The 23,303-nt window shown below is 48.6% G+C and overlaps 1 protein-coding gene and 1 pseudogene across 4 annotated transcripts in view; one reads left to right on the top strand and one right to left on the bottom strand.

Moving 5' to 3' along the window:
- Nucleotides 1–23,303, bottom strand: part of OVOL2 (ovo like zinc finger 2) — a 61,736-nt gene that overhangs the window by 9,864 nt on the left and 28,569 nt on the right. For 2 of the 4 annotated variants that reach the window (XM_064376705.1, XM_064376720.1), the window contains exon 5: nucleotides 17,344–18,193. In XM_064376705.1, coding sequence (XP_064232775.1) covers nucleotides 17,877–18,193 — 317 coding nt within the window. In that variant the 3' untranslated portion in view covers nucleotides 17,344–17,876. Of the gene's footprint in view, nucleotides 1–4,905; nucleotides 5,196–17,343; nucleotides 18,194–23,303 lie in introns of those variants that run through there. The other 2 variants (XR_010342917.1, XM_064376734.1) reach the window with 2 other exon arrangements.
- Nucleotides 3,171–5,360, top strand: LOC105732852 (prothymosin alpha-like; annotated as a pseudogene).

Genomic DNA, 23,303 nt, shown 5'->3' with positions numbered 1-23,303 from the left:
CGCTCACCCACGTCAGCTAAAATGGTACACTGGGCTTGGAATCGGCTGGGGAAATGTCAGGCCGACAGAACAGGGGAGATAACTGAAATAGCAACTGTGTGGACGGTGGTGGCGACACAAATCTGCCCCTTTGCGTAGAAGGCAGGACTCCCAGAGCTCAGGAAGCCTCTCGTGGGGGAATTGGTATCTGGCGAAGGCTACAGAGAGGGGGCCCTGGGACTCGGGGGCAGCTGGAGCAGGGCTCTCCACCCTCTCCTCCTGGGCTCGCTTCACCCCTTCCTCCTAGAACAGAGAGGACTGTCCAAACATAGAACTGAGTTTGTTTAAAGTCATTGTTTATTTTTAAACGTTCATCAGTTCGTTTTTCAATCAATCTTCCATAGTGCAGTTCAAGAAAAATGTGGATTTTCATGCCTGAGGTCAGCTGTAGGATGTACCTCACAGAACAGCGTGTGCCTTTAGGGGCTGGGGATTGGGTGTTTTGTTCTGTTTTGTCTTACAAGAGAAAAGGGGTCATTCTAAAAGCAGGACTGTTTGGATCTTGGAGGACTGAATATTTATTTATTATTTAAAAAAATTTTTTTTCTTCTTTTTGAGATGAAGTCTCGCTCTGTCACCCAGGCTGGAGTGCAATGGCACGACCTCAGCTCACTGCAACCTCTGCCTCAAGCGATTCTCCTGTCTCAGCCTCTCCAACCACCTGGGATTACAGGTGTGCGCCACCATGCTCACCTAATTTTTTGTATTTTTAGTGGAGATAGGGTTTCACCTTGCTAGCCAGGCTGGTCTCGAACTCCTGACCTCAAGTGATGCACCGGTCTCGGCCTCCCAAAATGCTGGGATTACAGGCGTGAGCCACCACCCCCGGCCTATTTATTGTTTTATTTATTTCAGAGAAAAGATCTCCCTATGTTGCCCAAGCTGTTCTCATACTCCTGGGCTCAAAGGATCCGCCCGCCTGGGCCTCCAGAAGTGTTGAGGTTATAGGTGTGAGCCACCATGCCTGGCCATGGATACTTATACATTCATTCTACAAATATTTATTGGGCGCCCGTGTTGATCTAGGCACTGTCTTGAGCTCCAGGAAGAAAGCAGTGAGCAAATTCAACAAAATTCCCCACCTCATCAAGATTACAGACCAGTAGAAAGGCTGGACAGTAAACAAATACATGGACAAATGTCAGGAGATTTTAAGTGTGAAGAAAAGAACAGGGGCCAGGTGCAGTGCCTGGCTCACACCTGTAATCCCAGCACTTTGGGAAGCCAAGGCATGCAGATCACCTGAGGTTAGGAGTTCAAGACCAGCCTGGCTAACATGGTGAAACCCCAGCTCTGCTAAAAATATAAAAATTAGCCAAGTGTGGTGGCAAGCGCCTGTAGTCCCAACTACTCGGGAGGCTGAGGCAGGAGAATGGCTTGAACCCGGGAGGCGGAGGTTTCAGTGAGCCAAGATTGCACCATTGCAGTCCAGCCTGGATGACAGAGCCAGACTCTGTTTCAAAAAAAAAAAGAAGAGCAGAAAAGCAGAGGAAAGAAAATGCAATTTGAGTATTTGAGTCTGGGTAGCCAGGGAAAGCATTCCAGTCATCTCTTGCCGCATGCTAAGCCACCTCATGACTAATTGACTTGAAACAATCATTTGCTTATCTCTCATGATTCTGTGGACAAACTGGCTCAGCTCTGCGGTTCTTTTGTTCTATGCAGATTTTCGCTGCAGCTACGAATGGCCAGGATGCCTCACTCACATGTCTGGTGTCCTGGCAGGGATGGCTGGCGGGCTGGGCTTAGCGGGGTGTTGGGGCAACTGGGCTCCCTCTCCAGGTGGTCTCGGCTCCTTTCCCTCTCCACGAGGCCTGTCCATGTGGCCTCTCACATGGTCTCCCCATGTGGCCTTTCCAGCAGGGCAGCGAGACTTCTTACCTGACAGCTCAGAGCTCCTGAAATACAGAAGCAGAAGCTGCCAGCTGTGTCAAGGTTTAGGCCTGGAATTGGCAGGGCATCACACCTGTCACGTCCTGTTAGTTGAAGCCAGGACCGGCTGACATCCCTTGTGGGAGGAGGCTACACAAGGAAAGGGGTGCTGGGAGTCCTGGCTCCTCGAGGGCTGGCCACCCAGGCTTCCCTGACCATGTGCTGGCTGAGCAGAGACCAGGACAGAGGAAGGAGTGGGCCCTGCAGCGCTGGGGGACACGCAAAGTCCCCAAGTCAGGGATGTGCTTCGGGAGCAGCCAGGAAAAAAACAGGCCGCTGCAGCAGGAACTGAACAGCAGAGGGGAGAGAGAACCGACGAGGCCAGGAGGCAGCCAGGGGCCAGACTGCCCTGGCCACAGGCCATGGAGAGGGATTTGGGAGTTATTCCTAGTGTGATGAGAAGCACTGGACCTGCCTTGATCCACAAGTGGTGGTTCCGAAGCTGGGGACAGGTCCCCGCCCCGCCCCCACTGCCAGGGTTGGAATGCTGCCCAGCGCAGCTCGGTCCCAGCCGTAGCCCCCGCTCCCAGCACCCTCCAGCTGCCTCTCTGCCTGATGGTCTCTCGGCACCACTGCATGCCTGGTATTTTGCTGATGTCCCTATTGTGTGGTCTACCTTCTCACTCTAGAATGTAAACTTGAAACACACAGGGATGTCTGTCTGTTTCGTCCATAGGCCCACAACTATTACATATTGTTTGTTGTACCAAGGAACTAACCAGCCCATCTCTGTAACCCCAGCCGGTGCTAACACAATATGGGGACTCTACCAAAAACTTCGTGACTGAATTAATGCAACAGCAAAATAATTCTCTCTTTTTTTTTTTTTTTTTTGAGATGGAATCTTGCTCTGTCACCAAGCTGGAGTGCAATGGTGCGGTCTCGGTTCACTGCAACATTTGCTTCCCAGGTTCAAGTGATTAAGTGATTCCCCTGCCTCAGCCTCCTGAGTAGCTGGGACTAAAGGTGCACACCACCACACTTGGCTATTTTTTAAAAAACATATATTTTATTAGAGACGGGGCTCCACCATGTTGGCCAGAATGATCTCGAACTCCTGACTCTGTGATCCACCCGCCTCGGCCTCCCAAAGTGCTGGGATTACAGGTGTGAACCACCGCACTCGGCCCAAAATAATTTTTATAGTTCCACTCAACTTATCCAAAAGTTCCTTTCCAGTAAGCAATTATCCAGGGAAAATGAAGAAGAAGAAGAAAAAAGCCTTCAAAGTAGCCCACGCCGTGCCTGACGGTCACAGGACAGCCCCTCATTCCCCTATGATCCTGGTGTACTCAATAAGTCGGTTACCAAGCAGTCATAGTCCAGGGAGCCCTGGATTAAAGGAAGAGAGGCCTGGGACAAGAAGGAAAATGCCAGATGTCAGCAAGGGGAGGGCAGAAAACTCAAAATGCAGATGTGGTCAGATCAGCAGGGTGATGTTTCAGAGCAGAGTGGTCTAGGGGTGCGTGGCAGGCACAAGCCGGCCCGTGGTCCTCAGCAGCTCTCCAAGCATCACCTGACAGCAAGCAATATCTGTAACGATGCCTACAACACTTTCATTTCTTTTTTTTCCCCCGAGAGACAGGGTCTCATATGTTTCCCAGGCTAGATTCAAACTCCAGGACTCGGCCGGGCACGGTGGCTCAAGCCTGTAATCCCAGCACTTTGGGAGGCCGAGGCGGGTGGATCACGAGGTCAAGAGATCGAGACCATCCTGGTCAACATGGTGAAACCCTGTCTCTACTAATACAAAAAATTAGCTGGGCATGGTGGCGTGTGCCTGTAATCCCAGCTACCCAGGAGGCTGAGGCAGGAGAATTGCCTGAACCCAGGAGGCGGACGTTGCGGTGAGCTGAGATCGCACCATTGCACTCCGGCCTGGGTAACAAGAGCAAAACTCCGTCTCAAAAAAAAAAAAAAAAAACTCCAGGACTCAAGCGATCCTCCAGCCTCAGCCTCCCGAGTAGCTGGGACTACAGGTTTGTGCCAGGTGCCTGGCTAATTTTTCAACTATTTTGTAGAGACGGGGTCTTGCTATGTTGCCCAGGCTGGTCTCAAATTCCTGGCCTCAAGCAATCCTCCTGCCTTGGGCTCCCAAAGTGCTGGGATTACTGGTGCGAGCCACCACGACAGTCTGGAGTCATTCTTGGCTCCTCTCTTTGTCTCAATACTAGGGCGACCGTACAACTCATTATATCAACCTGAACTTCCCCAGACAAATAAGATGTATGATCGGTCCATTAACCCACATCCAATCCGCCATCAGCAAACCCTGTCAGCTCTATTTTTAAGACACGCATCCAGCATCCGACTATTTCTCGCCTCCTCCCCCTCCACATCATCCTTGACCAAGCATTCACCCGGTCCTGCCTTTATCTTTGCAATGGCCTCCTAGTTTATCCCACTTCCAGACTTGCCTCTTACCCCCAAATCTGTTTGCACAGCAGCCGGAGTAAGCCCGTTAAGAGTAAGTGGGATTGTGTTACTCCTCTGCTGAAAATGCTGGGCCGTTCAGAGGAAAAGCTAAAGTCTTCAAAATGGCCTACAGCAGCCATCTGTTCCCTGCAACCGCTCTGATGTCATCCACAGGTTCCCGCCTCTTCTCACTCCAGGTGAGCTACACCCGGCCTCACGCTCTGCAGATAAGTCAAGCACGCTCCCCCTTCTGCCTAGCCTTTGACTTCGCTCTTCCCTCTGCCTGGAACGCTTCCCAGGTAACGACAGGGCTTCCTCTCTCACGCCTCTCTGGTCACATGTCCCCGACTCCCGATAAGAAATGACGTCACCCGCTGGCGGCTCTGAAAAGCCGTCTTTGCAGGGTTCCTCGCTGCAGCTGCCTCCCGGGCCACGGTCCCCGGCAGCTCTATACGCAGAGTCCCTGAACTCCCGCTTTCTTTTCAGTCCCGGCGCCGGATCACCGGCGTTACCCACCACGTGAGACGCAGCCGTGGACACCAGCTCCGAAACCACCACCAAGGACTTACGCAGAAGAAGGAAGTTGTGGAAGAGGCGGAAAATGGAAGAGACGCCCCTGCTAATGAGAATGCTAACGAGGAAAACGGGAGCAGGAGGCTGACGAGGAGGTAGATGAAGAAGAGGAAGAGGAGGAAGCAGCAGGTGATGGAGATGAAGGCGAGGAAGCTGAGTCTGCCGGGCAAGCGGACAGCTGACGATGACGAGGATGACGATGTCGATACCAAGGAGCAGAAGACCGACGAGGATGACTAGGCAGCAAAAAAGGAAAAGTTAAACTTAAAAAAAAAAAAAAGGCCGCCGTAACCTAGTCACCCTTCTATTCACCCTCCACTTCCCGTCTCAGAATCCAAACGTGGTCACCTTTGAGTAGAGAGGCCAGCCCACCGCGGGCAGTGCCACCCCAGGTGACACCCGCTCTCCACCACCCAACCCAAACCATGAGAATTCGCAACAGGGGAGGAAAAAAAAGCCGAAACTTCCAAGGCCCTGCTCTTTTTCTTAAAAGTACTTTAAGGGGCTGGGCGCGGTGGCTCACGCCTGTAATCCCAGCGCTTTGGGAGGCCAAGGCGGGTGGATCAGCTGAGGCCGGGAGTTCAAGACCAGCCTGACCAAAATGGAGAAACCCCGTCTCTACTAAAAATATAAAATTAGCCGGGCGTGGTGGCACATGCCTGTAATCCCAGCTACTCCTGAGGCTGAGGCCAGAGAATCGCTTGAACCTAAAAGGCAGAGGTTGCGGTGAGCCAAGATGGCGCCATTGCACTCCAGCCTGCGCAACAAGAGCGAAACTCCATCTAAAAAAAAAAAAAAAGTACTTTAAAAAGAAAATGTGTTTGCATTTTTAATTTACATTTTATATCTTTGTACATATTGTTAGGGTTAGCCATTTTTAATGATCTCAGATGACCAAACCAGCCTTTGAAGCATTCTCTGTCCTACTTCTGACTTAACTTGTGGTGTGACTATGTTCATTATAATCTCAAAGGGGAAAAAAAGCAAAAACGACAATAGAAAAACAATCTTATTCTGAGCATTCCAGTAACTTTTTTATGTATGTACTTAGCCGTACTGTAAGTAGTTGGTTTGTATGAGATGATTAAAAAGGCCCAAGATAAGGCCGGGCGTGGCGGCTCACACCTGTAATCCCAGCACTTTGGGAAGCCAAGGTGGGTAGATCACGAGGTCAGGAGTTCAAGACCAGCCTGGCCAACAGGGTGAAACCTCATCTCTACTAAAAACACAAAAATTAGCTAGGCATGGTGGCGCACATCTTTAATCCCAGCTACTCGGGAGGCTGAGGCAGGAAAATTGCTTGAACCTGGGAGGCAGTGGTTGCCATGAGCCAAAATCTCGCCATTGCACCCCAGCCTGGGCGACAAAGCAAGACTCCATCTCAAAGAAAAAAAAAAAAAGTCCAAAGACAAACGGTTTCTTTTTTTTCCTTTTTTGTCTATGAAGTTACTGGGTTTTTTTTCTTTTTTTGGCCTGTTTGAGGTATGTGTGAAACAATGTTGTCCAACAATAAGCAGGAATTTTATTTTGCTGAGTTGTTCTAACAAGAAAAATATCATCAGCCGGGCACAGTGGCCCATGCCTGTAATCACAGCACTTTGTGAGGCTGAGGCAAGAGGATTGCCTGAGGCCAAGAATTCAAGACCAGTCTGGGCAATGTATTAAGACTCCATCTCTCCAAAAAATACATAAAAATTAGCTGGGCATGGTGGTGCATACCTGTAGTTTTAGCCACTCAGGAGGCTGAGGAAGGAGGATCCCTTGAGCCCAGGAGTTCAAAGCTGCAGTGAGCTACGTTTGCACCACTGCACTCCAGCCTGGGCAACAGAGCAAGACTCTGTCTAAAAAAAATCACAAGAAAATGACACCAATCTCTATCAACATTACCTCTACCTCATCCCAGCTTTCCTTGCCTTACATGGTAAATTGCATTTTCTAACAACGGCCACAGTTATGTATATTCCCACAAGCTCTTCTAGAACCACTTCTCCCATCAAGAGTTTTCTGTTTTGTTTTGTTTTGTTTTTTCTTTTTTTGAGACAGGGTCTCGCTCTGTCACCCAGGCTGGAGTGCAGTGGTGCAATCTCGGCTCACTGCAACCTCCACCTTCGGGTTCAAAGGATTCTCATGCCTCAGCCTTCTAAGTAGCTGGGACTACAGGCACGTGCCACCATGCCCAGCTAATTTCTGTATTTTTAGTAGAGACAGAGTTTCACCATGTTGGCCAGGCTAGTCTCAAATCCTGGCCTCAAGCTATCCACCTGTCTCGGCCCCCCAAAGTGCTGGGATTACAGGCATGAGCCACTGAGAATACGAACCAGCCTTTAGTAACTGGCTTCTAATAAGTAAACTGTGGCTGGGCGTGGTGGCTCAGACCTGTAATCCCAGCACTTTGGGAGGGCACAGTGAACGGATCACCTGAGGTAGGGAGTTCAAGACCAGCCTGGCTAACACAGTGAAACCCTGTCTCTAGTAAAAATACAAACAATTAGCCAGGCGTGGTAGCGCACTGTAATCCCAGCTACTCGGGAGGCTGAGGCAGGAGAATTGCTTGAACCCAGGAGGCGGAGGTTGCAGTGAGCCGAGCTTGCACCATTGCACTCCAGCCTCAGCAACAATAGCAAGACTCCATATCAAAAAAAAAAAGGTAAACTGTGACAGAGGCCCCAGCCACGGTGGACCAGGGAAAGCTGCTCCTGTCGCCCTATGCTAGGCCCTGTCCAAATCCTGACCCACAGAATCCATCAGTTTGGGCTCATTTAGTTGCACAGCCATAATCACCGAATCCTCATTTAATTTTTCTCTATAGTATCTAACATAATGTGTATTTGCTTGTTTCTCTATTGTCTACCTACGCCCCCCACCAAGAGAACGTGAGTTCCTTGAAGGCAGAAACTTTTGTCTATTTTTTCTAGTCTCAGTATCTAGAAAAGTACCTAGCACACAGTGGGCACTTGAAAAATATTTGTTGAACAAACGAATTAAAGAAAACTGCTAATTAAAGAAAACTGCTCCTTACTATAATTCGCAACACCTTCTGCTGAGGCATGTGACCTTTTCTGAAGAAAGTGTTCTCTGGTGTGTTTTGGACCAGCTCCCTGCTAAAAAATATCTCTTGTCAGCCATCTGGAAAACGATAAAGTTGGATCCATACCTCCCACTATACACCAGGAAATAGTCCAAGCGGATCAAAGATTTATACATGGTAAAATGAAGCCATTCAAGTCCTAGAAAAAGCACCGTAGCATTCTGATGTCGCCTTGGAGTGGGAAAGCCTTTCTAGCTACGACTCAGTCTCCAGCAGCCATTAAAGAAAAAGACGGGCCGGCGCCGTGGCTCACACCTGTCATCCCAGCACTTTGGGAGGCCAAGGCAGTTAGATTGTTTGAGCTCAGGAGTTCAAGACCATTCTGGGCAACATAGCAAGACCTCAACTCTACTGGAAAGAAAAAAAGGAAGAAAGAAAGAAAGAAAAAGATGGATCAACTCAAAGTACATAAAAATCAAAAACTTCTGTTTGATCATGAAAACAACAACAAAACAGCATGAGTAAAATCAAAAGATAAATGACAATCCTGGAGGAAAACAAGCAGCTTAAATCACAAAGAGCTAAACTTCCTGATCTATTAAAACAAAGAAACAATGTCTTTATCAGCAACGTGAAAACAGAGTAACACACAAAAAAAGAAAAAGTAAATAAAACAAAGAAACAAAAAACTTCTGGACATTAGGCAGAAAAAAAAGACAAGCTAGGCAGAAACTCAGTGGAAAAATGGACATTCAGGCAGGCAGTTCACAGAAGAGGGAAGTATAAAGTCAGTCCCCTATATCTGAGAATTCTACATTGTGGATTCAACCAACCATGGGTTGAAAATATTTGGGGCCAGGAGCAGTGGCTCATGTCTGTAATCGTAGCACTTTGGGAGGCCGAGCTGGAGGGCCACCCACTGAGACCAGCCTGGGTAACATAGTGAGATCCTGTCTCTACAAAATATTAACTGAGCATAATGGCATATGCTTATAGTCCCAACTTCTCATGAGGCTGAGGTAGGAGGATCATCTGAGCCTGGGAGGTCAAGGCTGCAGTGAGCTGAGATTATGCCACTGTACTCCAACCTGGACAACAGAATGAGACCCTATAAAAAAAAAAAAAGGAAAAAACCTAATAAAAATAATGTAAATTTTTAAAAAGCATAACTACTATTTACATAGTATTTAGTATTATAAGTAATCTAGAGATGATTTAAAGTATATGGAAGGGCTGGGTGTGGTGGCTTATGCCTATAATGCCAACAAGTTGGGAGGCTGGGGTGGGAGGATCACTTGAGCTCAGGAGTTTGAGACAAGACTGGGCAGCATACTGAGACCTCATCTTATCTTTATATATATATATATATGGAAGGATGTACATAGGTTTTATGCAAATACTACAGCTTTTTTTTTTTAGATGGGTTCTCATTCTCTCCTCCAGGCTGGAGGCGTATACTGGCGTGATCTTGGCTCATTGCAACCTCTGCCTCTGAGGTTCGAGTGATCCTCCCACCTCAGCCCCCCAAGTAGCTGAGACTACACGCCTGTGCCACCAAGCCTGGAAATGTTCTTTATTTTTGGTAGAGGTAGGGTTTTCCCATGTTGCCCAGGCTGGTCTCGATCTCCTGAGCTCAAGTGATCTGCCTGCCTTGGCCTCCCAGAGTGCTGGGATGACAGGTATGAGCCATAGCGCCTGGCCAATACTACACCATTTTATATTAGGGACTTGAGCATCTGTGGATTTTGGCATCTGTGGTGGTCCTGGAACCAATCCCACACCCATAGACTGTACAAATGGCCCTTAATCATAGTTAAAAAATTCACTCTCTCTCACATATAACAAAAATATAAAATAAAACTATACCAAAAAACTGTTTCTTCTATATCAGATTGGCAAACATCTGAAACCATAGCAAGACAACACTGGCAAGATGGTGAGGTCACGGGCACTCTCACACGTCACAAACGATACAACCTCCGTGTAGGATAATTGGGCCATATCTATCAACATCATGAAAATCAGCAACTTACATCATAAAGGGCCAAACTTCCCAATATGGTTTGAAAAAAAACCCAAGCTCTTAGAAGTTAAGCAGAGAAAAAGACCAACACCCAGGGGAAAAATGGGCATTAAGGCAGTTCACAGAAGGAGGAACTACAAATGACCCTCAAGTGTATGAAATTGTTAGCTCTAACAACTGCATTTCTCGGAATTTATCCCACAGATACATTTGCACCTATATGAAATGACATGTATAAAGTTACTCACTGTAGCATTCTCCATAGTAGCAAAAACATTGGAAACAATGTTACTGTCCATCGGTAGAAGACTGGTAAGCTAAATTACGGCACATCCATAGAACACAATACCAGATAGCTGTAAAGAATGAGAACCCTTCTTTTTTTTTTTCTTCTTTTTTTTTTGAGATGGAGTCTCACTCTGTCGCCCAGGCTGGAGTGCAGTTGTACGATCTCAGCTCACTGCAACCTCTGCCTCCCGGGTTCAAGAGATTCTCTTGCCTCAGCCTCCCAAGTAGCTGGGATTACAGGCACACACCACCACACCCAGCTAATTTTTTTGTATGAGAACACTTTTTTGTACTATTTCGGAAAGAACTATTGTACTATTAAAAGAAAATGCATATACACCTACTATGTACCCACAAAAATTAAGATTTAAAACTTAAAAAAATAAAAAAGAAAAATGCAAGGTGCCAAATGGTATGTATAGCATGCTATCTGCTAATTAAAATGCCAAAAGAAGAAGAAACAGTGGACAGCAAGAATACACACATTCATGTTTGCTTTTATATGGGGAAAGAAAGTCAGGAGAGTGACAGGAGAAGCCAGTAACAGTGGTTAACTACAATGGTAGAGGAGAGGCTTCACAGACACGGGACTCGTTTGCAGATATGACTTTTCTTTGTATACATTTTTATATATTATTTTATTTCTTCTGAAAATGCCTCATAATTTGCAATAAACGATTCACTCCTTAGCTCCAAAAGCAAGTCCTTTATCAAAATGCAAATGTTCCAGAGGGCTGTAGCCAGATTCTGTGGACCTCAATCTTCTTCACCCCTAAGAATTCATCCCTGTGATTTCTCTCTTCCCCTGCTTGGAGACCTCTAGAGAGCCAGCCTGCAGCTGCTCAGAGCATTGACTGCTAAACAGCTCACAGTTGCTGCTGCCGAAAATGCCTGGTGGTTATGCCTTCCCCAACCAGGAGCAGCCTACAGCTGATGACGGCCCTCCTTGCCTCAAGGTGGGATGACTTTGGTGGTGCCATTCACACTCCAGAGCTGCCTGGGATCAGGCCGAGGTTGCACGCTGGCCAACCCCGCATCTTTGCCTAGTTTCTTCCTCTGCTGTACCTCACTTCCCTCATCTCCTTCTTGGTTTCTCCTGAGAGCTTCCCTCAATAAATCACTTACCCTAGAATCCTTGTCTCAGACTCTGATTCTAGGCCCAACTTACGACGTTCACAAAATAAATTACACTGATTGATAACAGATCCCTTTCTCCGAAATGAATGACCAGTAGGCACTTCTGACTAGCACGAGCGTCAGCATATCCACACGGTGCTAAACTAACACCAAACCAAAGCAGACAGTGCTGGGTGGACTCGGTACAGGTTAATACCTCATGGGTCTCCATCTCCACCACCTTCAGACCCAAGGCTCCAGGGCTGCCAGCCTGAGAACCCTAAGTCATGATCTTGGGTACTGTGGCTGGATTTCCTGGCAACTGGCTGAGACCAGGACCTGCAAATAGGGTTGGAAGGAGGAGGGAGCAAAAAAGGCTAGAGTGGGTGTCAGTGGGTTTTGCCTGCCAGTCATCCACCATAATCCGTCCCCATTCTGCTGCACAAAAGTGTTGTGGCTGAGAGGACTGCTTTTTTCCACCCCTCTAGTTAATATGACTAAATTCTCCCTATGGAATGGGAATGGAAAGGCCACACCCAGGCCAGTGTCTTCAGGAAGGGGCTGTGACCCTTCCACACCCGCACCAGACACAACCATCATCTCGCCCTGTTTTGCCAGCTTTCAGTTGTATGTGCTGAAGGCTGCTTGCGGCTAACTTCTGGGGATTTTCCTGGCATAGGAAGCATGCTTGGCCAGTGCGCAGGGCAAGTTGGAAGGGCTCCAATGTCAGCAGCCTTCAACCAGTGATGGATGGAGAGTTGAGAACAGTGTCCTATGCATCCACAGTGGGCTAACTCTCAGGCGCATGCTGTACTGCCTCCCGGAGGGCCCCAGGGCGATTAAGCACCAGTTACCCACAGCAGTAACTTCCTTGATTCTCTTCCCCACATGGGCACTTTACTTCCTGTCACCCTCCCCAATGCCCTGCAGATACTTCCTGGGATCACTTCCTAAGCAATCCACTTGCACTTTAATCCTTGCCTCAGAACTGGCTTCTGGAAGAACCGAAAATACATGAAAAAAGAGAGACCAGGGCCTTAAAAAGAGCCCAAAGAGTTAAGCTTCCTGCCAAGTCACCCCCAGGTGCCTCTGCCCACCAGCCTGCGTGAGCGAGACCCTCAGTGCAGGTTTTTCCAATCAGTAGTTTGTTCTTCCACCCAACACTCAAGATTTGCTTCTTCAAGACAACTCTCCTACCAGCTGAGACCCTTAGAAACTGAGCTTCTACCACGCACAGGATGACATTGTCTACCCAGCTTCTACCACACACAGGATGACATTGTCTGCCCAGCTTCTACCACGCATACGATGACATTGTCTGCCCAGCTTCTACCACGCACAGGATGACATTGTCTACCCAGCTTCTACCACGCACAGGATGACATTGTCTGCCCAGCTTCTACCACGCATACGATGACATTGTCTGCCCAGCTTCTACCACGCACAGGATGACGTTGTCTGCCCAGCTTCTACCACGCACAGGATGACGTTGTCTGCCCAGCTTCTACCACGCATACGATGACATTGTCTATGCAGCTTCTACCACGCACAGGATGACGTTGTCTGCTCAGCTTCTACCACGCATACGATGACATTGTCTACCCAGCTTCTACCACGCACAGGATGACATTGTCTACCCAGCTTCTACCACGCACAGTATGACATTGTCTAACCAGCTTGTACCACGCACAGGATGACATTGTCTGCTCAGATGACATTGTCTACCCAGCTTCTACCATGCACAGGATGACATTGTCTACCCAGCTTCTACCACGCATACGATGACATTGTCTACCCAGCTTCTACCACGCACAGGATGACATTGTCTGCCCAGCTTCTACCACGCACAGGATGACATTGTCTACCCAGCTTCTACCACGCACAGGATGACATTGTCTGCCCAGCTTCTACCACGCACAGGATGACATTGTCTGCCCAGCTTCTACCACGCACAGGATGACATTGTCTGCCCAGCTTCTACCACGCACAGGATGACATTGTCTACCCAGCTTCTACCACGCACAGGATGACATTGTCTGCTCAGCTTCTACCACGCATACGATGACATTGTCTATGCAGCTTCGGCCACGCACAGGATGACATTGTCTACACAGCTTCTACCACGCATACGATGACCTTGTCTATGCAGCTTCGGCCACGCACAGGATGACATTGTCTACAAAGCTTCTACCACGCATACGATGACCTTGTCTATGCAGCTTCGGCCACGCACAGGATGACATTGTCTACAAAGCTTCTACCACGCATACGATGACCTTGTCTATGCAGCTTCGGCCATGCATACGATGATGACATTGTCTGCTCAGCTTCTACCAGGCATATGATGACATTGTCTTAGGGCATGGCAGAGCAACACAAGGGAGAACTCTGGGCCCCTAAGTGATGGCATGGAGGAGAACCCCCAACCCAGAACTACTACATGAGAAACAATGCTCTCTGTTCTTTAAGCCATAGGTGTGTTGGGAATCTTTGTTACAGCAGCCATGCCCAATATTTTTTTTTTTTTAGAGATGGAGTCTTGCTCTGTCGCCAGGCTGGAGTGCAGAGGCACCATCTTGGCTCACTGCAACCTCTGCCTCCTAGGTTCAAGCGATTCTCCTGCCTCAGCCTCCTGAGTAGCTGGGATTACAGGCACCCACCACCATGCCTGGCTGATTTTTGTATTTTTAGTAGACATGGGATTTTGCCATGTTGGTCAGGTTGGTTTTGAACTCCTAACCTTAAGTCATCTGTCCACCTTGGCCTCCCAAAGTACTGAGATTACAGGTGTGAACCACTGTGCCTGGCCCAGTCATGCCTTAACTTAACTAGCATAGCTGCCCAATGTCCATTTCCTCTTCCGGCCACGGCATCCTGATTTTCTGCTGGGCAACCCCTGTCTCACTGCTCCCAGACCAGGGGTGTAGCTGACCTGTGCTCTTTCCACTCAGTTCAGCGGGAGAGGGGTGTAGGTCTGGTCTAGAGAGCTGCACATCTCCCAGGGCACACTAATTAGTTGAGGGTGGGCCACAGAGCCAAATCCGCCCAAGATCTTAGCCTGAAAGAGAAACCCTCCTACTGGGTAACTGCACTGTGAGGCAGAAGTCCAGAGCTGTGGGTGGCCATCCAGCCTCCATTTGTGCCAGCCCGAGAAAGAAGCCACCATTGGGGAAATTGAGCTAAAAGACGGAGACAGAGGTAAGAGAGGATGACATCACGTAAGCACCAGATCTGGCCACCCCTGGGACTGGACCGACCCTAGGCTTTTCAGCTGCTACATTCCCTTTTCTGCTAAAGTTGTTTTACACTGGGTTTCTGTCCCTTGCAACCAAGAGCTCTGCTTAGTAAAAACCTGACCCTAAAGAGAACGTCAACTGGTTCACAATTCCCTGTGCAAAACAGGCACAGGCCGGCTGCCCCAGTCCTGTCATTTGGATATTCCTTGCTAAGAATGCTCACTTTTGTGGTCTACATGACCCAGATAACCAAGAAGAAAGCAAATCAACCACCTTCCAGCCAGTCTCCTCCGCGGCAGGTGCTAGGAGAAAATACAATGTTAGTACTCTGCTCTCTGGAGTCAGGATTGAGCTTGGCGCTGGCTGTCCTGGGAGGCTGCACCTGTGATACTTGAGTGCCAGGTTCAACCCCTGCTGCTGCTGCCTGAATGGGGCCATTTAGATTGTTTTGTGCTACAGCCTCATCCCAGGAACCTGGAGCTTCAGAGGAGGCAGGGCAGGGCCCCATGGCCCCTGAACCTTGCCAGTCCAAGCAGCAGAGAGGTGAGGACCTCCCCCCGCTGCCCAGTCAGCCCTGGTCTCATACCTGCCTCTGCATGGTTCCAGTCCAGCCTGAAGCCTTTGCTTTCTTTTCTGAAGATAGGGTGAGGAGAGAGGGAAATTGAGGCATTCTGACTAGACTCAGGATTCCCGGCCTCTGCCTCCGACCTCCAGAAAACAGCCTCTGCAGTTGCCTCATCTACTCATGGAAACAGGGTTGTGACCCCAGGGGTGCTCTGAGGATTCTCCCAGAAAACACCTGCCCAGTGAGGGCTACCTAGCTCACTGCCCAAAAAGGGTTTGTTTCCTTTCCTTCTGCAACAAAAGCACTGAATTGGAAGAGAAATGTTGGCTCAAGCCGTAGAATATGCCACTTAAAATGTCCAGATCTTGGCATAATGCCTGGCGCACAATGTGGGAGAGAAGGAGAGAAGGTGGAAGGAAAGGAGGGAGGGGAAAGGAAAGAAGAGGAGAGGAAGCGGAGAGGGAGGAAACAAGACAAGGGGCTAGCAATGTTTCCCTAGACCAAGGAGTGGCCCAGGTGGTGCCCAGGAGTGGGCAAGAAAAGACAACGGGGTGTAGGTGATGGGGTGTAGGTAATCAGAGTGTAGGTGATCAGGGTACAGATGATTGGGGTGTAGGTGATGGGGTGTAGATGAAGGTGTAGATGATCAGGGTGTAGGTAATCAGGGTGTAGGTGATCAGGGTACAGATGATTGGGGTGTAGGTGATGGGGTGTAGATGATGAAGGTGTAGATGATCAGGGTGTAGGTGATCAGGGTGTAGGTGATCAGGGTACAGATGATTGAGGTGTAGATGATGGGGTGTAGATGATGAAGGTGTAGATGATCAGGGTGTAGGTGATCAGAGTGTAGGTGATCAGGGTACAGATGATTGGGGTGTAGGTGATGGGGTGTAGATGATGAAGGTGTAGATGATCAGGGTGTAGGTGATCAGAGTGTAGGTGATCAGGGTACAGATGATTGGGGTGTAGGTGATGGGGTGTAGATGATGAAGGTGTAGATGATCAGGGTGTAGGTGATTGGGGTGTAGGTCATCAGGGTGCAGATGATTGGGGTATAGGTGATGGGGTGTAGGTGACCAGGGTATAGGTGATGAGGTGTAGGTGATGGGGTGGAGGTGATCGGGGTCAATGTGATCGATGTGTGGGTGATGGGGTGTTGATGGTTGGGGTGTAGGTGATCAAGTGTAGGTCATCGGGTGTAGGTGACGAAGGTATAGGTGATCAGGGTGTAGGTGACTGGGGTGTAGGTGATCAGGGTGTAGGTGATCTGGGTGTAGGTGACTGGGGTATAGGTGATGCGGTGTAGGTGATGGGGGTGTAGATGATCTGAACTTCCTACTCAATTCAGGTAGCAGCTCCCAGCCTGTGGCAAATACCCCAAGGCAGGCAGGATGAGGAAACCTCCTCCCCTCCCGCCATGACCAGCTGCCCACATTTTGCCCTATCAGAGTCTCACCTTCCATGGCTCTGACACAGGCCTCCAAGGTGGGGAGATGGAGGTAGCAGAGGTCACTGTACTCAGTTGTCACACACCCTGAGGAAACTCCTGACGCTGTTATCCCTCCTGCAAGTGAGGAGTTAGCATTTCTCATGCTCCAGGGTCGGCCCCAGAGCCCATTCAAGGGAGGGAGAAGAGGCTTCAGCCAGCGCATCCTAACCGCAGAAAGCCAAGACCTCTACAGAGAAAGTGACCAGGCCCATAAAAAGAGACCCTAGAGTTGAGTTCCCCGCCATGCCACCCCAGGCGTCTCTGCCCACCAGCCTGCGTGAGCCAGCCCCTTAGTGCAGATTTTTCTAATCAGCCGTTTGTTCTTCCACCCAACACTCAAGATTTGATTCCCAGCCTGGACAACATAGCAAAACCCCATCTCTACAAAAAAAACACAAAAATTAGCTGGGCATAGTGGCACACACCTGTAGTCCTAGCCACTTGGGAGGCTGAAGTGGGAGAGGATCACCTGAGCCTGGGAGGTCAAGGTTGCAGTGAGCCATGATCACACCACTGCACTCCAGCCTGGGAGACAGAGTGAGAACTGGCCTCGAAAACAAAAGAAAAAAAAAAAAGAGAGAGAGAATGATCTGCTTCTTCAAACCCACACCATTAATACAACATAATCAACCTCCCCATCTCAATAACCTGAAACGAAACATCACACAATAAGCTCTAAACAGAGAGCTGTGGGTCAATGTTCCACTTTGCCTTTGAAAGCTTCACAAGAACATTTCATTTATTAAAATAATTTCTGTAAACTCTTTCAGAATAACAAAATTCATTTTCCTTGCTTAAACAGCATTTCAAGTAGAAGTATTTTTATTTCAAGGCACCATAAAATGATTGCTCTAAGAAATACCTCTCCCTCCATGTGTGAAAATCCTTGGAAAAAAAAAAAGTCCCGCACGGAGTTCTTGGCTATCAGGATCGTGGAAAACAAACTTTGGTGAATGTGAGCAGGTGCACCAGACAGGACACGGGTTACAGGGCCTGATGGCACTACGGTAACTGACAATCTTGGAAGGGATCCGATTGCTGATGTTCCAAAAGGACACAGAGGTGAACTGGACACTTCTAATTAAGAAGAGCCAATGGGGTGGGGGACGCTGAAAGCCAAAACTCCACGTAGACATACATGGCAGCCTGAACGTCTGTCCTCCTCTTCCTTCTCACTTCCTCTCCTCCTCCTCACTCAGGCTGGTATTCTCCTGCTGTATGGATGTCAGCTTGCCCTGCAAAAGGGCCGCCAGTTTTTTAGATGTCTTTTTGAGAAACGAGCTGCCCGGGTGGGCACTGTTCACGTGCAGGTACAGTTCCTCCTGGGTGGGGCCCGTGTAGCCACAATCCTCGCAGACATAGAGCTTGTCCCGCCGTTGCTTATAGGCGTACTGCTGCTGCACCCCGTGGATTTTCTTCAGGTGGGACTCCAGGGAGCAGCGCTGAGTGAAAGCTTTATTGCAGACATTGCATTTGTAGGGACGAATGCCTGCAAGGACAAGGGGCAGACACAGCATCGGTTGGTCACAGCCAAGTCAGAACAACCCAACCATGAAGCCAGTAAAGTCATCCTGACCAAGGATTCATGGCAGCATGAGGACAACGGTTAGAGCAGGAGACAAAACCATCTACAGAGGATCATAGCATCCACCTGAGCAAACCTAACACAAACGGATGCCAACATAGAAAAAAACAGAAACAAAGCACTACCTGCTTTAGGGAGGAAGATTTTTATTCTTTCAACTGGCCCACCTTCATGTTTTCATTATTGTGGGCAAAGTAAACTTTAAAAAAAAAATTTAATTTGGGCTGGGGGCAGTGGCTTAGGCCTGTAATCTCAGCACTTTGGGAGGCCGAGGCGGGCAGATCACTTGAGGTCAGGAGTTCGAGACCAGCCTGGCCAGCATGGTGAAACCCCCATCTCTACTAAAAATACAAAAAACTAGCCGGACACGGTGGCATGCACTTGTAGTCCCAGCAGCTCGAGAGGCTGGAACCCAGGATGTGGAGGTTGCAGTGAGCCAAGATTAAGCCACTGTACTCCAGCCTCAGCAACAGAATGAGACTCCATCTCAAAAAAAAAAATTTTTAATTTGGGTTTTCCCAGAAACAGAACCTGAAACAAAAATTCCAGTACAAGTAGTTTATTTGAGAGGTGATCCTGGGAAGAACCTATGCTGGAACAAAGATGTGAGGCAGGGAGGGGTAGGATCCAGTCCAGGGGGAGCTACTCAGCCAGTTACGTGGTGGGCAACTAGAGTCCAGTCCTTCTGTGCAATGCAGGGAGACAGTCGGCACACACTTGGCGTCATCCTGCCCCTCCAGGAGCTGGGGTGAGTCACTGGCTGCCAGCTGCTCCTGGGTGGCTGTGATTCTCCATTCCCAGCACTTCTGCCTGCCTTGTGCAGACAGACTGGGATCAGCAGGAAACCCCTCAGGCAGAGGTGCAGCGTGGGCAGTCGCCACCTGGACAGGTGTGCCCAGAAATGGCAGATGCCCAGGCCATCGGCAGGACACTGAGGTGTCTGTTGTAGTTATGAAAATCATTTCCAAATAAGCTCTTGTGCTGGCGTTAGAATTGGGCTAACATTAGTGGGACCTGCTCTTGAGCTGAGATTTTGCAGGTACAACATAGAGCAGCCTCATCAAAGAACTGCCGCTCCTGCCTCCATGATTACTCACACTGATGTGTGTGGCAGGATCTCAGATAAAGAACATAAACATAGACTCTCTGTGTGTGTGTGCAACAGAATATTTAGATGAGCTTGGACAGTACAGTATTTTACATACTTGCCAGAGCCTCAGGATCACCTGGAAAGCTTTTGAAAATCTTAACTCATGATGGGCACAGTGACTCAAGCCTGTAATCTCAGCACTTTGGGAGGCTGAGGCAGGTGGATCGCAAGGTTAGGAGTTTAAGACTAGCCTGGTCAACATGGTGAAACCCTGTCTCTATTAAAAATACAAAAACTAGCTGGGCATGGTGGCATGTGCTTGTAATCCCACTTACTTCGGAGGCTGAGGCAGGAAAATTGCTTGAACCGTGACCCAGAAGGCGGAGGTTGCAGTGAGCCGAGATTGTGCCTGGGCTACAGAACAAGACTCCGTCTCAAAAAAAAAAAAGAAAGAAAATCTTAACTCATGTCTCCTAGGACCAACTCAGTGGGTCTGGGGTAGGAATCAGGAATCTACTTTTAACAAATGTCGCTGGATACCCCAGTGTTTAAATTGGCTTTTAGGAGCCACCAATTAAGGTCTTCAAGATTCTGGTTGTGGTCTTGCCTGAGGTCAGGTAAGGTGACAGAGCAGAGACCTCAGAGCACACCCAGCTCAGTGCCCTACACTGGCAAAGGTCGCCCCTTGAGCCAGTGGCTGAACAGGAGGTTCACACTCAAAAAGAAGGTTGGGACTTAAAGATGGAACAGCAGACACTGAGGACCACAAGAGGGTGGACAGAGGGAGGGGCCGAGGACGGACAAACTCCCCATTGGGTACTAACTGGGTGACGGGATCATTCGAGCCTCAAATCTCAGCACCATGCAGTGTACCCATAAAAACAAACCTGCACATGCACCCCCTGAATCTAAAAATCAAAGTGGATTTTTTTGTTTTGGTAAAGGTTGAGACTGGTGTGTGACAGAAGCAAACACACTAAGCCGAAATCTCACATGACAGATTCTAGGAAACTCCCGTAGAGCATATCAGCAAGTTTTATTGGGCTTTAGTTGTGGGCAGAGTCCAATACTAAACCTTGCACAAAAATAAACAAAATTGGCTGGGTGCAGTGGCTCACACCTGTAATCCTAACACTTTGGGAGGCTGAGGCGGGCAGATCACCTGAGGTCAGGAGTGCCAGACAGCCTGGCCAACATGGTGAAACTCCATCTGTACTAAAAATACAAAAATGAGCCGGGCATGATGGCACATGCCTGTAATCCCAGCTATTGGGAAGGCTGAGGCAGGAGAATCACTTGAACCCAGGAGGCAGAGGTTGCAGTGAGCCGAGATTGTGCCACTGCACTCCAGCCTGGGCAACAGAGCAAGAATCCGCTTCAAAAAATAAATAAATAAATAAATAAATGAAATTAAGAAATCACCATAGTAAGGTCTAATTTAGGCTCTCAAAGAGAGGATTATGGCTGTGAAGGTACACGTCACATAAGCATGGAAGCTGAGAGAGGGAGAATGTGGTGCTGGGGTGCCTGGAGCACGAAGGGGCCACAGCCACAGCCACAGCCACAGACCTTCCTAGAGCCTAGAGACAGAAGGGATGCCACCTGGAGAAACCCGCAGACCCTGTACAGATTCCTGGGCCTGCCTCAGGGACCTCAGGTAATAGGTCAGGGGCTGGGATTAGGAAGCTGCAGTTTCATTTTTAATATTTTATTTTATTTTTTTGAGACCGATCTCGTCGATCGCCCAGGCTGAAGTGCAGGGGCACAATCTCAGCTCACTGCAGCCTCCACCTCCCGGGTTCAAGCACTTCTCCTGCCTCAGTCTCCTGAGTAGTTGGGATTATAGGTGCCTGCCACCACGGCCAGTTAATTTTTGTATTTTTAGTAGAGACAGGGTTTCACCATGTTGACCAGGATGATCTCGAACTCCCAACCTCAGGTGATCTGCCCACTTTGGCCTCCCAAAGCGCTGGGATTATAGAGGTGAACCATTGCACCTGGCCCAAATAGTTACCTTTTATTAAAATATAAAACATAGGCTGGGCGCCGTGGTTCATACCTGCAATCTCAGCACTTTGGGAGGCCAAGGCAGGCAGATCACCTGAGGTTGGGAGTTCGAGACCAGCCTGGCCAACACAGTGAAACCTTGTCTCTACTAAAAATACAAAAATTAGCCTGGTGTGATGGCCCATGTCTGTAACCTCAGCTACTTGGGAGAAAGAGGAACGAAAAGCACTTGAACCCGGCAGGCAGAGGTTGCAGTGAGCCAAGATTGTGCCTGGGCAATAGAGCAAGACCCTGTCTCAACATAAATAAACAAATAAAATAAATAATAAAAGGTTTCTATTAATAGTTGTTTAAATTTAAAAGTAATGTACCCCCAGTTTTATGGTGAAAATAGCAGTAAATTAAAAAATAAAACAGAAAAGATCCCCGTCACCCCATGCACCTTTCCTTCTCTAGTCTTAACTCTCAAGTTTCTTGTGATCCTTCATGTTTTCTACAAATTATATATATGTACATATATATTTTATCTTATTTTATTTTTTGAAGAGTCTCACTCTGTCTCCCAGGCTGGAGTTCAGTGGCACAATCTCGACTCACTGCAACCTCCACCTCCTGGGTTCCAGCAATTCTCCTGCCTCAGCCTCCCAGGTAGCTTGGACTACAGATGCCTGCCACCACATCTGGCTAACATTTGTATTTTGTTAGTGGAGATGGGGTTTCAACATGTTGGCCAGGCTGATCTTGAACTCCTGACCTCTGTCTTGGCCTCCCAAAGTCCTGGGATTACAGGCACGAACCACCGTACCCGGCCTACATATGTATGTTAAGATTAATAAATATATGTCATCTCTGGGTGTTGCCTGAGCAGGAGAATTTTTAAAAGCTTCCCCAGGAGGCTCTAGTGTGCAGCCAAGTATGAAAAAGAGTATTCTAAATAAACGCACATTTTCATTGGCATATTCACGGGTGTACATTTTTCTAAAACATAAACCTGGGATTTTGGAGAGAAGGTCTGGAGGGTACACTTGCCATCGCATCCCGGCCTGCACTACTTCCATCTCCAATCACCTGCCAGTATGAAAATTAATTAACAATAATTTTCATATTAACTGTGGTTCCTTCTGGGCAGTGGAATGACGAGGAATGTGCCCGCTTAGCTTTCACGTTAGCACTGCAATGCAGACTCTGTGTTTTCCCGGCCTTCTGGGCCCATGTGGCAGCAAGCAGCTAGCTCCCACTACCCCACAAGTGGCAAACCTGATCTCAAACCTTCAGCTCATCACCCAGAGACTAGTTGCTCCTTTCCTTGGTTAGTAGAAATAACCCACTGCTGTTTTAAAACATCCAAACTAAAAATATGGGGAAGCTGGCACACTTATATCAGGCTTAACCTGGATGCAACACGCTCCTGGAGGTTCCCATCCTCAAAGGTGACCTGCCCCCTAGGAGAGGCCAGCTGGGCCACCACTCGCCCTGTGTGCACAGGGCCACGTCTCCTTCCTCTCTTCAGTCAACACATCCTCTGAGCATCTTCTCGGAGCAGAGCACCCAGCAAGGCCTGGACAGCAAAGGCTAGAAGATTCCAAAATCCTGCATCATATGAACTACAGAGATGATGGCAGGGGGGACTTTGTTTCCAGGGAGGGGGTGGAACTGGAGCCTGGTTTGGAGGATGAGTGACTTGCAGGCAGAGCAGGAAAGGAGACATAGGCCCAGAAGCTCTAGTTACGGCACTTCTGACTTTTGTCAAATGCTCTGCTTTGTGTCGCGGCACTTCTGCTACCCCATTTTCTATCGTAAATGCCACCATTCACCCCTCATTCATTGGTGCAGGCCTTGCCATGCGGCAGCCCCTTGCTGACCCTTTCTAGGCTTAAAAACAAGCACTTCCCTCCCAGAGCACCCCCATTACCCACA

This window comes from Aotus nancymaae, unplaced genomic scaffold, assembly GCF_030222135.1.
Source record: "Aotus nancymaae isolate 86718 unplaced genomic scaffold, 86718_ANA_hifiasm-v0.15.2.pri h1tg000001l, whole genome shotgun sequence".
In the NCBI taxonomy this organism is placed as follows: Eukaryota; Metazoa; Chordata; class Mammalia; order Primates; family Aotidae; genus Aotus; species Aotus nancymaae.
Note: the sequence above shows the minus strand (reverse complement) of the source record. Positions and strands in the feature narration are given on the sequence as shown.